Consider the following 13485-nt stretch of genomic DNA (forward strand, 5'->3'; position numbering starts at 1 on the left):
TTATACGGTCGATTTTGTGTGTTATATACTCGCCTGTTTTGGTGCAGATTGTGTTGTTAAACGTTCTCACATTATAGGTGGCCACGGAGAATTGCTTATTTTTTGGTTTTCCAGTCTTAGTATATGTCAGTGGTTGGCAGATTGGGTGAGCTTATTATCCTGGGTGATGTGTGAGGAAGTTGCGATTTCATATTGTTTACTTTGTAGATCTCCCTTATCTCAGGTAAGACTGCAATGGGATACAAGCCCTCATGCACATTATAGCAGTGAGTTTGTCTTTCCAAGGACTCCGTTCCAAGTACTTGCCTTACTCTTTCCTCAAGCGCCTTTGAACAGTTGAATCTTATACTTACCATCAAGATGTTTTAAGTAAAACTACTGCATCCCTGTTTTACTTACAATAGTTAGACTAGGTCGGTCCACATAGCCATAGTGATCTTCTGGTAGACTACCCCATCTAGTTCCTATCGCGCTAGTTTAACGTCATAGCCAGGATGAATTAAATAATAATAATTAAATAAAAATACATAAATAATAATAATTTTTAATAAACAAAAAACAGGCTTGTTATTCAATTTCTAATCTAAGTTGAGAAAATGTGACTTTTATTGTTCGAAGGTTCTGACCTTCCTGGACTTTTGACACAGATTGGTAAATCTATGAGAACTTCGGTCAGGTGTTTATAGTGTAATTGTTGTCCATGCCAAGGCTTCGTGCCTTGTGACTTTCCCTGTTTACAGTATTGACCTGTATCAACCGACGTGTCTTGCTTTCCTGAACGAACAGAGCAACAGCTCCTTGTGATACACAACAACACAAAGACATAACTGGGTCAGATGTAACCTCTGCCATTTGTTTTCACCAACACCCTGATCAGTCTGTTTTGACAGATTCATTTAAAGGTGCAGTAGATTAGTCTTTTTTTTTTATTTATTTTTTTTTTTTTAGATTAGATCAGTTAAGTGGGTTCAACATTTGAATGATTTCAGCTCATGTTCCCCAAGCTCCAATCCCAGAATCTTAGGTGGCCTGTAGAATGTCTATAAAATGCCTGAAAGCACATTACAGTAAGCACATCCAAACACAAACTAGTATTCAGGCCAGAAGTCCATTTTCCAAAAGGTTTTTCTCAGCGACTTATTACACTTTTGCTAAGGCTAAGCATTAAACAATATTTTTTATCATATCCTCTACATATCTTCCAGGTACAAGTAAAGAGTACTTACACTCAACTCAAGTATCACCATATATAGTTTATTCACAAACTGCCAGCAATACAGTACACTGCAAAAAAAAAAAAATCTCTTAAAAAATGAAAATATCTTAAATCTGGGCAAATTTCTCTAATATTTCTTACTAGGAAATTATTATAAATCAAAGATAAGATTATTTATCCTGTTTATAGATTCTTTTACTCATTAAAGTCTTCAAATTTTCTTCTTCTACTGGCAGATTATTTTCTTTTTTTCCACTAATAAGTGCTTAAAATGAGAAAAAATATCTACCAATAGAACAAGATTATTTCAAGCTTGAAATTAAAAATGATTGTCTAGATAGGTTTAATAATCATATATTTTGGTTTATTGTCTTCTTATAATAAAATAAAATACTATATACTAATAGGAAATAAGTAGCTATATTCAAGATATTTCCACTTCCTAAGATGTCACTTTATGTCGCTATAAATAAGCGACATATTAGTAAGCAAATATATAATACATTTCTTTTTTTTTAGAGTCAACCATTTATTTCTTTACATAAAACACACAAAAAAAATATTTAACACTCAAAAAGATTTTTTAAAAATTATTTTACAATTTTAAAGAGTAAACTTTGACATCCACTTCTTCCACTGAGGTTGTAGTTATTCTTTTAAAAACAAACAATAAAAAGATATCATGATATCCACAATATTTCAGAAAGAGTCATAACGCCCAGCCCTACTATATATACAAGACCAATAATACACGTGAGAAGGTTCCAACACTTCAGTGTTTCATCATGGCATATTGGAAATCTTTTCTTCACTATTTATACATAAATGCTTCTTGACATTACATAATAAAAATAATAAAACCAACACTGACATTTGTAGAGATTCTCTTCTATGGATTTTAGATTTCCTGAACTTCACATGTGAGTTACACTCGTCTCGGTGGTATGGAATCTGGCCAAGGGGCCAAAACAAGGTTGACTTTTGTAGGCAAAAGGGCACTTATGTCTGTTCTCAAAACATATTTTGCTCTCAGCAGGATCAAAATAAACACAGGTGACGTCTGGCGCACAGAGCACTCAGGATGACCTCATGCTGGTATGAGTTTTTGTGAAGCCAGTCAGGCTGGAGGTGCATGACATCACACATGAAAACAAATGATGTTGAAGTAAAATGAAAATTAAATTATTAAATGAAAATTATCCATCCTTTTCAGGGTGGAAGACCATCCAGGTTCCTTTTCAGAACCTGGAGCCTATCCCAGGGAGCATCAGGCACAAGGCGGGGTACACCCTGGACAGGGTGCCAGTCCATCACAGGGCACACAATCACACACTACAATCAGCCTACCATGCATGTCTTATGAAGACATGCTTCAACAGACTAGGGGAGGAAACCACTGCAGCATGGGGAGAACATGCAAATTCTACACACACAAGGCCGCGGGAATCAAACCCCCGACCGTGGCAGCGTGAGGCGAACATGCTAACCACTAAGCCACCGTGCGCCCTAAACGAAAATTATTTGGTGTCCAAATATTTTACACATAATTTCCAATGTGCCCTGAACGTTAACCCTCTACTGCATGAATTATTACATTTACCTCAAAAATACATTTTTATGGATTAATAAAAATATTTTTTTTTAAATATTTGAAAACATTTTTTAGGGATATAGTTGGTAGATTGTTTCCATATGGCAACAATGTGCATAGGTGGAAAGTATAGTCATATAGTATTTATTGTCAAATAGTACAGCATATAGTAACAAATAACACAAAATGTATGAGATAGCACTTTTTTTTGTTATGTCAAAGTTAAAGCCCCCTTTTTCCAGTTACATCGGAAAATAGTACTTTTGTATTATTGCCTATCAAGAAACTGGAGATAAATTAATTGCTGCCATATGGCAACACCATGTAAAGAGTTAAGCTGTACCCTTTCAAAAATAATGTCCTTGTTTGCTTCATAATGTTCTAAGAAGGTTGCTCGGACAACTAACAGCAAACACTTGCATTATAAAAGCTTGTTATTAATGTTCATGCAATTAAACGGTTTCAGTGACATTGCAGAAGATTTAATCACAATGGCCAAAAATATTATGTCCATATTTGCATGGGAAAAGTTCTGTGCATTCAGACTCGTGTTATGCACATACTTAAGACAATTTTCTGGGTGCAGCATTCAGATAACACAAATTACCTGAGTGTAGTTCATAGCTACTGATTTATCTTGAGGTGAAGTATCCGAGCCGAGGTTTTCAGTAGCGTCTAGAGTCTAGACCATCAATTAAACACAAACACTGGCCTTTAAACCTGGAGAGAGAAAATAATCAGGGATAGAAAATGCGGAATAAAGACAGAGATTATGATTTAGCATTAAAAGACCATTTAAAAGTAAAAAACTAAAAATATGATGATATATTAGCGAGAAGATGGCGAGCGTTGAAATTAATCTGAGTCTAGTATATTGTGATAATTTGTGATTAGGGCTGCAACTAACTATTATTTTCATAATCGATTGGTTGGCCAATTATTTATTTGTTTATTTATTTATTTTCAATTAAGGGGGGGGGGGGTTCAGTACTTATTCTTTGTTTATTTAAAATAAAATCCACAAACTGAGTGTTACAAATATAAACTTCAGTCTAAAGCTTTACACAACTGTTTGTCCAAAACAGAAAAGAACCCAATACATACACACACACACACACACACACACACCAGAATATATATATTATTCATTTAGGACTGTAGTTTAATTCTGTGGTTTTTGCTTTTTGTGCATCCATAAAAAATAATGCATGAATACTTATATATAATATAAACTAAAATGAATAAATAAAATAAATTTTATATATATATATATATATATATATATATATATATATATATATATATATATATATATACACATATATATATATATATATATAATCTAACAAAAGTGAGTACACCCCTCAAAAAATCTTGTAAATATTTGATTGTATCTTTTAATCTGGCCACTATGCTGCAGCTCAGTGTCAGGGTCTTGGCAATCTTCTTATAGCCTAGGCCATTTTTATGTAGAGCAACAATTCTTTTTTCAGATCCTCAGAGAGTTCTTTGCCATGAAGTGCCATGTTGAACTTCCAGTGACCAGTATGAGGGAGTGTGAGAGCGATGACACCAAATTTAACACACCTGCTCCCCATTCACAGCTGAGACCTTGTAACACTAACAAGTCACATGACACCGGGGAGGGAAAATGGCTAATTGGGCCCAATTTGGACATTTTCACTTAGGGGTGTACTCACTTTTGTTGCCAGCGTTTTAGACATTAATGGCTGCGTGTTGAGTTATTTTGAGGGGACAGCAAATTTACACTGTTACACAAGCTGTACACTCACTACTTTACATTGTAGCAAAGTGTCATTTCTTCAGTGTTGTCACATGAAAAGACATAGTCAAATATTTACAAAAATGTGAGGGGTGTACTCACTTTTGTGAGATACTGTATATGTGTGTGTGTGTGTGTGTGTGTGTGTATATATATATATATATATATATATATATATATATATATATATATATTAGTTTATATTATAGATAAGTATTTATGCATTATTTTTTATGGATAAGCAAAAAGCACAAAATTAAACTACAGTCCTAAATGAATCATAAAAACCTCACTTTCACTGCACCTTGTGGTTTCTGTTACTCGCTGCCTTTAGACATTATTTTACTTGTGTTTACTTTTGATTATAGTGTTTTAATTAGACATTACAGTTCTTACTCGCGCTCCCACTGTGTATCACCGTGTCTACACCACACGTGAGGAGCAACGCAGCCTTGTTACTAACACATCACTTCCGTTATAATAAATGACAGAAGTTACACCATATAATGACAATAAGCTTAAATTAAACTAAACCTTTTAAGCAGCTTGCACCAGTTTCCCCTGCCCCTTGCACACAGTGGAGCATTTTGGACATAAACATAAGTTTGTGCTCATGCATCACTGTTTGATCTCCACAGTCATATAAAATGCGCTCCTGCCTTAGAGGACTTGGAGGTTGCACACTTTCTTCCTCAGTCACGTGACGATTTCGCCTCCGTCTGATGGAGACTGAGGTCATGTTGGCAATAAAAGGTAACGCTGACAGAAACAGTAAACTGAAGAAAGTCATTGTCGGTGACTCTGAGTGTCTGCTAATGCTAGCGTGCATATATGACGTCATGCGCCGTCAAGTAGGAAGCAGCTTATACTTCCGATTAGTAAAAAACCACTAATGTTCCTTTTGAGACGATATTACCTTTCTAAAATCCACACACTAGACGGTAGAATATATAATGCATAGGGTAAGTGTATAGTACGTCATTTGGGGCACAACTTTAGTATTTACTCTCCGAGGCATGTTTTCGGAACAGAAGTAATGTAGTGAGTTTGCTGATTGCTGATTCAATGTGTTCTTAAAGAAAACGTGCATTCTGTTTAAAGGACAAGCTGACCAAGCATTCATCTGCTACACGTACAACGCACTTTCATAATTTTATTCATAACTTTGAAGGGATGAGATTATTAATTAATTAATTGTGCCAGTTGTAGGTATTTAAGCTCAGGTTTATTTACAAAGTCCAAAACATACATTTCAGGATGACATATGGTGACATATCAGACTCTCAGATGATGGTGGTGGACACTATACCTGATATCATGCAAGAAAAATGGACTTATGTCCATGGTCTCTTCTTGTTGTTTTTTGGGGGGGAAACTACGTTTATGTGTGTGTGTGCGTGTGTGTAAATCTCACTAAATCTCACTTAAGTTAGAGCTTAAAGTGCACCTATTATGGTTTTGAAACGTGCCTAATTTTGTTTTAGAAGTCTCATACAATAGATTTACATGCATCCAAGGTCAAAAAACACTTTAATGTGCTCATAATTTAAACTGCAGCATTACCTTTTTTCCCAGTGTCACAAACAACTCGTTAAATGATCCGTTCTAAAAGAGTCATTCTAAACTCCTCCTTTCAGAGAGCATACTCTGCTCTGATTGGTCAGATATTCTAGTCTGTTGTGATTGGTCTACCGCTGTAAGCGAACAGCCAATCAAGACCAGAAGCGGAGCTTTTTGTTACAAACCTATGTTGGTTTGTACAAGAAGTAAGTCTGGAATTACTAATGACTCAGTTAAGCTGTTCAGAATCGCTTCCTTCTTTTGAGAGTCAATAACTCTGTTTGTCATGCGCTTTGATTTTTGAAACTTTGCAGACTTTTACATTCACAAACAGCTACATAACACACTACATGAAAGGTAAAATGTGAAAAACCATAATAGGTGCACTTTAAGTATTAAATCCTATGTGTATGCTTAAATCTAAATAAGCGAAAATGCTCTTAGAATATCCAGAAAAAGAAATGATTGAATGTTGGAACCAAAAGCTCCTAGTCACGTAAAGTTCATAAAATGTTCTGCTACGCAAATATTGTTAGCTGTTGATGATGTATAATTTTTCACAGTACATATCATTTAAACCTGAGCACTAATTCCTTAAAGGAACCCATGAGCACTTGGACCTAATAGAATTTTTGTGGTTGAAACCCAACACACATGAGGTTTTCCACAGCAGAGTTCTGCTTCTACACTGAAGTCCAAGACTGACGCAGGATTGCTGAATGAGCCAATTCAGTTGAACCTGTTCCAGATTCCTGACTGTATATTTCATTTTGATTAATTCTGTCCGTCCCCTCTACCTGTGTCTACACACAGACCAGGTTAGAATCCGCATTGCTATAAACTTCTCCCTGAATCCACTTTTTCTTTCTGGCTCATGCATGTGACCTACATAGACAGCTCAAGGAGACACACTCCCCCTTTCTCTCTTCTCCTCCCTTACCATCTCTTTCTCTCTATTTCTCTTGCTTTCTAACTCCATCCTTCTCTTTGAGGCACTCTTGTATTTAACCCGATAGATCACCCATAATTGTGAATTCGATTTGAAGGCCTGGAGAACGGCTTTAAATGGCAGCGAGACGGACGGTGAGGGATCGTGTTGCATTAAGTAGGTCTGGTCAGTAAAACGTGCCAAACTGCAACTGCTCCACCTTCTCTGCCTCAAACTACTCAATTTTATCCCCACCCCTTTTCCATGCTCTGCTCCTCAGATAAGACCATAAACAGGAACATAAAGGTGTGAGACGTAAAAACACTGACTACTGCCTCAACCTCACAGCAGTTGTACAGGTACAGGATTTTGATTTGATTAAACATTGAAAATTTGTTTATTATTGTTAATTTTGCTGTCTGGTTGGTTTTTGTTTTTTCAAATATTACTCATTACACATGATGTATTCATGTCTATTTATTGACCTGTATATTGCATATACATATTTACACTCTATTTAATTCAATTCAGTTTTATTTGTATAGTGCTTTTATCGTGCTTGATGTAGTCCTGTGCACTATGTGCTTCAATCTTATTCTGAAGAAGTGACATTTTGTTCCAACGTACACAGCTTAAATGGAGGAATAACAATTGACTATTTTTTCTGGGATTTTCTGTAAATACAGTAGTATACATTTTTATGCCACAGTACTATTGAATTCTCAAATCTCACTGGTCAGAAGTTGTTGATTAATATCAGTAACAAAAGCACTGTCCATAGCGACTGCTAAAATCCAAATCATAGCTTTATATTAACACGTTCATGCTAGTATGTTATTGTTTCCATAGTAACAGCTAGTTCACAGGGACTTCATAATAATATAAGACTAATAATAAAAGGGTTAAAAATGTGTGGTTATTTAACAAAGACGTGTATTTGTTGATATGGTACCGCTTTCTGTAAAGAGATGTTTATTTCACATTTATGGAAGGAGTCTCCAGTACCAGTGGCATTAAATGTTGCTACAAACAGTTAAAAGTGTCACTTCTTGTTTATAAATAAATTGAAAATAATCGTAGCTGTTGGCAAGTTGTTGTAGTGTAAGAGGAATCAAAAAATCAGTCCAGGACATCCCGTTTTTGGAAAATAATCAACTTAAACTCAGTCGGGCCTCATCACACCACCTCGTATTTTATTCTTTTCCTACAACACGCCCTGTCATGTTTTATTCCTTATTTGTCCTCCTGACTACAGCAATTTAAAGTTAAGCTGCATTTGGGAAAGTCAGTGCTTTGTCAGCTATTTGCTTGCCTTGTGTGTGTGTGTGTGTGTGTGTGTGTGTGTTAGGAGAAAAACCTGACGAGGTTAACATTTCTTAGAGTGCAGTTAGAAAGCGAGTGAGGGAATGTGTTTATTCTGGCAATACATACACACACCCACACACACACACACACCCACACACATACACACACACATTTATGAGGTGCAGCATGAGAGCAATCAGCTGTAGTTTTGTTTCTCTAGGCACTGTCTAAGTTTGCCACGCAATCAAAAGCCTTATGAACATGAACCGAGTGAGGGATTCATATAGACACAAAGCAACACGACTATATACTCACTTTACCTGAGATAAAGCCTGTCATTCATAAATCTCAGGTGAATATTTTGAAAATGACAAAGAAAACAAAGATCTGAGTAAGGCCAAAACTGATTTAAGATGGCTTCCCATAAAGACTGTACTTCTAAGCGTTGTTGAATGTTGATAGTTTGAGAGAACATAAGCGTTCCTTGGGAGGAATTTTGGTATGACAGGTCTTGTTAAATATCTCATTCTGGAAACAAATGATCTAATAAGCTTGTGCAGTATAATGAGTCTCTAGCTACAGGAAAGCTGGTGAAACAAACAGCATCAGCTGAGCACTGACTGATCTGAGCATCGCAAAGTTAAGATCATTTAACCAGAAAAGAGAGAGAGTGTTCAACATCACGCTTGCTCTACCATTTAGCGATGATCTTCGTGCTGCGATGCTTCTGGAAAAATCTGCCCTGATCTGTCCTATTAACCATATAGTACAAGCAATATAGTATATCAGTCCTCATCTTCTAATACAATGAAAAAGCTTTTTTTTTTTTTTCATTCTTCTCCTTCATTCTCCTACGCCTCATCCTCCTCTTAATCCTCCTACTGACTCACCCCTTTGCCTCGTCCCTCGCTCCCACCCTCCCTCCCTCTATCAACACGCTCCTCTCCTCGCATCAGCCGAATCCATTTTGCAAATGATTGTGCGCAGCTACAGGGACGGGAATGAACCGGTGGCACTATTTTTAGCCCAAGCCAAAGGAGGGTGGAGGAAGCAAGCGGGCGAGCAAATGAGTGAGTGAGTGAGCAAGTGAGAGAGTAAGTGAGAGAGTGAGTGAGAGAGCGAGTGAGTGAGTGAGCTAGTGAGTGCAGGAGATTGCACACGTAGGGAAGAAAGAGAAGGAGAGTGAGGGGGGAAAGCATTGTTTTTCCTCGTGGAGCAGCAGTTGAGTGCTGAGCTGTGGCAGGGAGCAGTGGCAGCTGTGAAGAACAAGGAGAGAAGAGGAGGCAGAGGAAACACTTAGAGACCCCCAGGTACCAGAGACGTAGAGGAGGTAGGAGCATCTCGATATTCTTGATATTCCTCAATATTGACCTCACCTTCTCACCACCTCGGGCTTGATGTTTAACTCGAGTTCTTGAATATTGAGAGAAAGGAAGCAGGATTGAGGGATTAGGAGATGATAGTCAAAATGAACCAGACAGCAATTTAGATTCTAAGCTCATGTAAACTGAGTAAATGCACAGGAGAAGACTGCAAGTTGAAGATATTCTCTTGATTCAGCCACCGCTGTTTGGATACCAGGTTGGCTCTACCAGGTGTGCATTGTGAGGAGGGATTTTTTTGTTTTGTTTTTTTAGCCCTCTGGTTCTCAGGAGTTGAGAAAGCAATTGCCATGATTAGGTGGTAAACATTAGCAGAGAAAGGGATAGGGAGGGAGAGATGGAGGGGGCGTTGGGTTATTTACTTTCTTTGTTATTTCTTTGTGCACCCAAATGGTAGGGTTGTACTGATGTTGAGGAGAGAGAGCTGGTAGCCTTTGAGTGTATACATCTCAATATAAATATTGAGAGTATATATTGAGAGTGTGTGTGTGTGTGTGTGTGTGTGTGTGTGTGCTGCATGCATGTCTCCAGTTGAAATGAAATTTGAGATGTAACGGGAAGAGGAGTTACCATGGAGACTGGGTTTGCACATTTTCCCGTAACCGATGTCTCACGTTATGTGCATTGATTATTTGCAGTTACAGTGGGGAGAGGGCAAGATTAAAAATAAAATTAATTATTCATTAACACAGAAATTATATTATTACTTGTACCAAGCAGCTTTATGTGCATTCATAATTTATGGAGAACATATGTAAATATGGGGACATAATTCTATACAGTATATGGGCACGTACTCAAGAGTATGAATGAGCAGACAATAATGAAGCCATGTTTGTCTATGTAGTGATGCGGCCCAGGTCTAGACTGCTGGCTAAGAGAGGCCTCCCAACCATCCGCGAGGGTTCGGAGGAGCTTGTGCATGACCTGAACCAGACCAACAGCCAGCACAGCAGTGCACAGGACTACTTCCACTCCATCTGCCAGCTGGCCCGGCCTACATTTCCCTTGCATGAGCCAGACCGTGACATCCTGTCCATCGGCAGGCTGGACTCTCCAAAACCATGTTTGCGCCCACACCGTTTGCGCCAGCTTGCGCAGCCCCTAACCTGCCCCGCTGACACCTCCACAACCCAGTCACCCAAGGTGGAGACACCGGGGCCTTCTTCATCAGACCAAGAGCAAGCCCAAGGTTCAGAGCAGGACTGCCCAACTTCGACTGACCCGCTGGAGTACCTCTACGGCTACAGAGAAGCAGAAGCTTCCTCTTCCTCTACCAGAAGGGTCAGCATTCCCCTTCGCAGGGCACGCAGTGTACCCTGCCCTGGTCTTGATGTCCAGAACAAAAGCAGTTGTCCTGATCTGCGTCTACCAGAGTCTGTCCTCTCTCCTGTTGTGCCACAGCGCTCGCCGCTTAGCAGAAAGAAGCTAGATGGCGCCAAGGTCGAGTGTGGTTGGAGGGCAAAAAGCAGCCGCAGCTTGGACAAACAAACAATTGTGTCGCACTGGATCTCTGAGTGCCGGAGTGCATGGAGGGAAGCCCGTATCCATGCCTGCATGCTGCCCGCCATTGCTGAGAAATAATGCTTCTCCATTTCTCGCAAGCTGTATCTCCCTGCGCTGTCTAAAAACATTTAGCAATATCACTAGAGGAATGATGTGACTTCACATTTTCAAGTTTATATACCTAACCATTTTTTAGGTGTAAACTAAGCAAAAGTGATCCTATAGATGGTGACGTGTTAATGCCACACCAGTGTGTAGATTTATGCTAAATGTCAGTGATAAAACTGGTCATTGTCAGTCCAGTCATATCCAGTTGTGATCAATAACTGAATTGGTTGTTGGAAGACTTTAACATTACTTGGTGATTTGAAGAAAAAAAAAGACATTAAAACTGCAGTACTAAAATACAATGCTCTGTAGTTACATTTAAGATGGTAGAATATTATCCAATGTGAAGAGAATGCACAAACAGATATCACTGTGTGTTTGTTATATGATTTATTTGCTTCTTTTTTTTTTGTAAAATCCTGTTTGTGCAAGTCATCTATGGCAGCTAAGGCAAAGCAGATCGCTTGACAAAATACATCCCAAAATATTTCCGAGAGATTCAAGACAGCTAATTTATTCTGAACTATGGTTACAGCGAACTAATATAAAATGCTGTTCCTCATATTTGCCCTTGTGTATCTGGAAGAAGCATACATATCAGAAAGACAATCTCTTTGTGAATATATTTATGAATTATGGTATTCCCAAAGAGATCCTGTTTTGCCTAGTTTGCTTGGCAAAAATCCAACTGCTGAAAGAGTAAAAACAACCAAATGAAAGGGGTAATAATTCAATTTAACACTGACCCAAAGCTTGTGGTATCACACAAGCAATAACTCACTGCCATCTGCTGCCTACGCAGATGTTTGTGAACATCCGTAATTGGCCCATGTTGATAGTTGTCAATTTGAAGTCAGTCCAAATTCGTTTTGAAGTCATGATCACAAGAGTCATATTTTCTATGTACTTGAAAGGACATAATTAATTATTTCTTTCTGCCCAAAATCTATATGTCCCATAAACATATCAGCATTAGATGTCCTTTTTTTATGTCTTTTCAATGTCTTTGTGCTCACTGAGATATACGGGAGACAAATGAGTTAAAGTAGAATTAATCAGAAAATATACCATACTTTATGTTGTACCCCTGCCATTCAAATATCCTTTCAAATCAGAAGCATTTATGTCAAGAAAAGCCTGTAAATTAAGCACTGTACTGTTATCTTTATATGACTGTTCTTACTCAAAGACCCTTGAAAAAAAAAAGGTTTCTGATTTGGCATTCCAGTGTTTGCAGGTAATTTATGATAAATTATGAACCATAGAAGGAATTGTTGCATGGATTTTGTAAACGATTTTCTATTTATGCATTCAGAATGCTGTAAATTATTATTATGAATGCCACTCCTTTGAATAAAATTATCTAATGGGAAAGTAGAATATATTATTTGTATGTCTTTGAAATTGTGTTCATTTTTCCACTTTTTAAATAAAAAGGTCTCTGTGTTTTATGGTCTGTTTATAATTTTTTTTTTTACAGTAATTATGTTTTTTTTATGTTATATTTGTGTAGACTGATAAAGAAAGATCAATGAAAATCACAAGTGAAAATCAAAGCTGTTGTTTATTACTGGTAATCAGAAATCATGTGTCAATCCTGAGTTCAGGTTACTGTCAGTTCTGTGAGTTTTGCATGTTGTTCCCATGTCTGTGTGGGTTTCCTCTGGGTTCTCTGGTTTCCTCTTACCTCTCAAAAACATGCTGGTAAGTGAACTGGGTACACTAAATTTCCCCTATGTATAAATGAGTATGTGAATGCATGTGTGCATGGTGCCCCCAAGTGGACTCGGATCCCATCAGGTTGTATTCCTGTCTCACACCCAGTGTTCCTGGCTCCTGATCAGGATAAAGTGGTTACTGAAAAGGATTGAATGATTACAGCCACTGGGACAACCAAAGATTAGTGATGGCTATCAGGATGTTATAGCAGTTTAACCCTGCTGAAATATCCAGCTTGGTCTGACAATGTACCAGCTGCCTAAACACATGCTGAACTGGTAAATCTGGAAGACAATCTTTGCCAGTTTCTTATTACTTGACTAAATTAATCAATAATATTTGGGTATTTTCTAATTGCCTTACAGTTCTGTTAACTTCTTTAAAATA

At 37.7% G+C, this 13485-nt stretch overlaps 1 protein-coding gene across 3 annotated transcripts; it reads left to right on the top strand.

Annotated features, from left to right (window-relative positions):
* The first annotated feature begins 7051 nt into the window (after positions 1-7051).
* si:dkeyp-72g9.4 (uncharacterized) lies at positions 7052-13427 on the top strand. Of its 3 annotated transcripts, none has more exons than XM_053648622.1 (2): positions 7052-7437; positions 10613-13427. In XM_053648622.1, exon 2 carries the CDS (start codon positions 10615-10617, stop codon positions 11347-11349), a length of 735 nt encoding a protein of 244 aa, XP_053504597.1. In that variant the 5' UTR covers positions 7052-7437; positions 10613-10614; the 3' UTR covers positions 11350-13427. The 3 variants fall into 3 exon arrangements, with proteins under 3 accessions (XP_053504597.1, XP_053504595.1, XP_053504596.1); XM_053648620.1 differs by lacking the exon at positions 7052-7437 and adding an exon at positions 7449-9453; XM_053648621.1 differs by lacking the exon at positions 7052-7437 and adding an exon at positions 9343-9713.
* Positions 13428-13485: the final 58 nt, after the last annotated feature.

This window comes from Ictalurus furcatus, chromosome 18, assembly GCF_023375685.1.
Source record: "Ictalurus furcatus strain D&B chromosome 18, Billie_1.0, whole genome shotgun sequence".
Classification (NCBI taxonomy): Eukaryota; Metazoa; Chordata; class Actinopteri; order Siluriformes; family Ictaluridae; genus Ictalurus; species Ictalurus furcatus.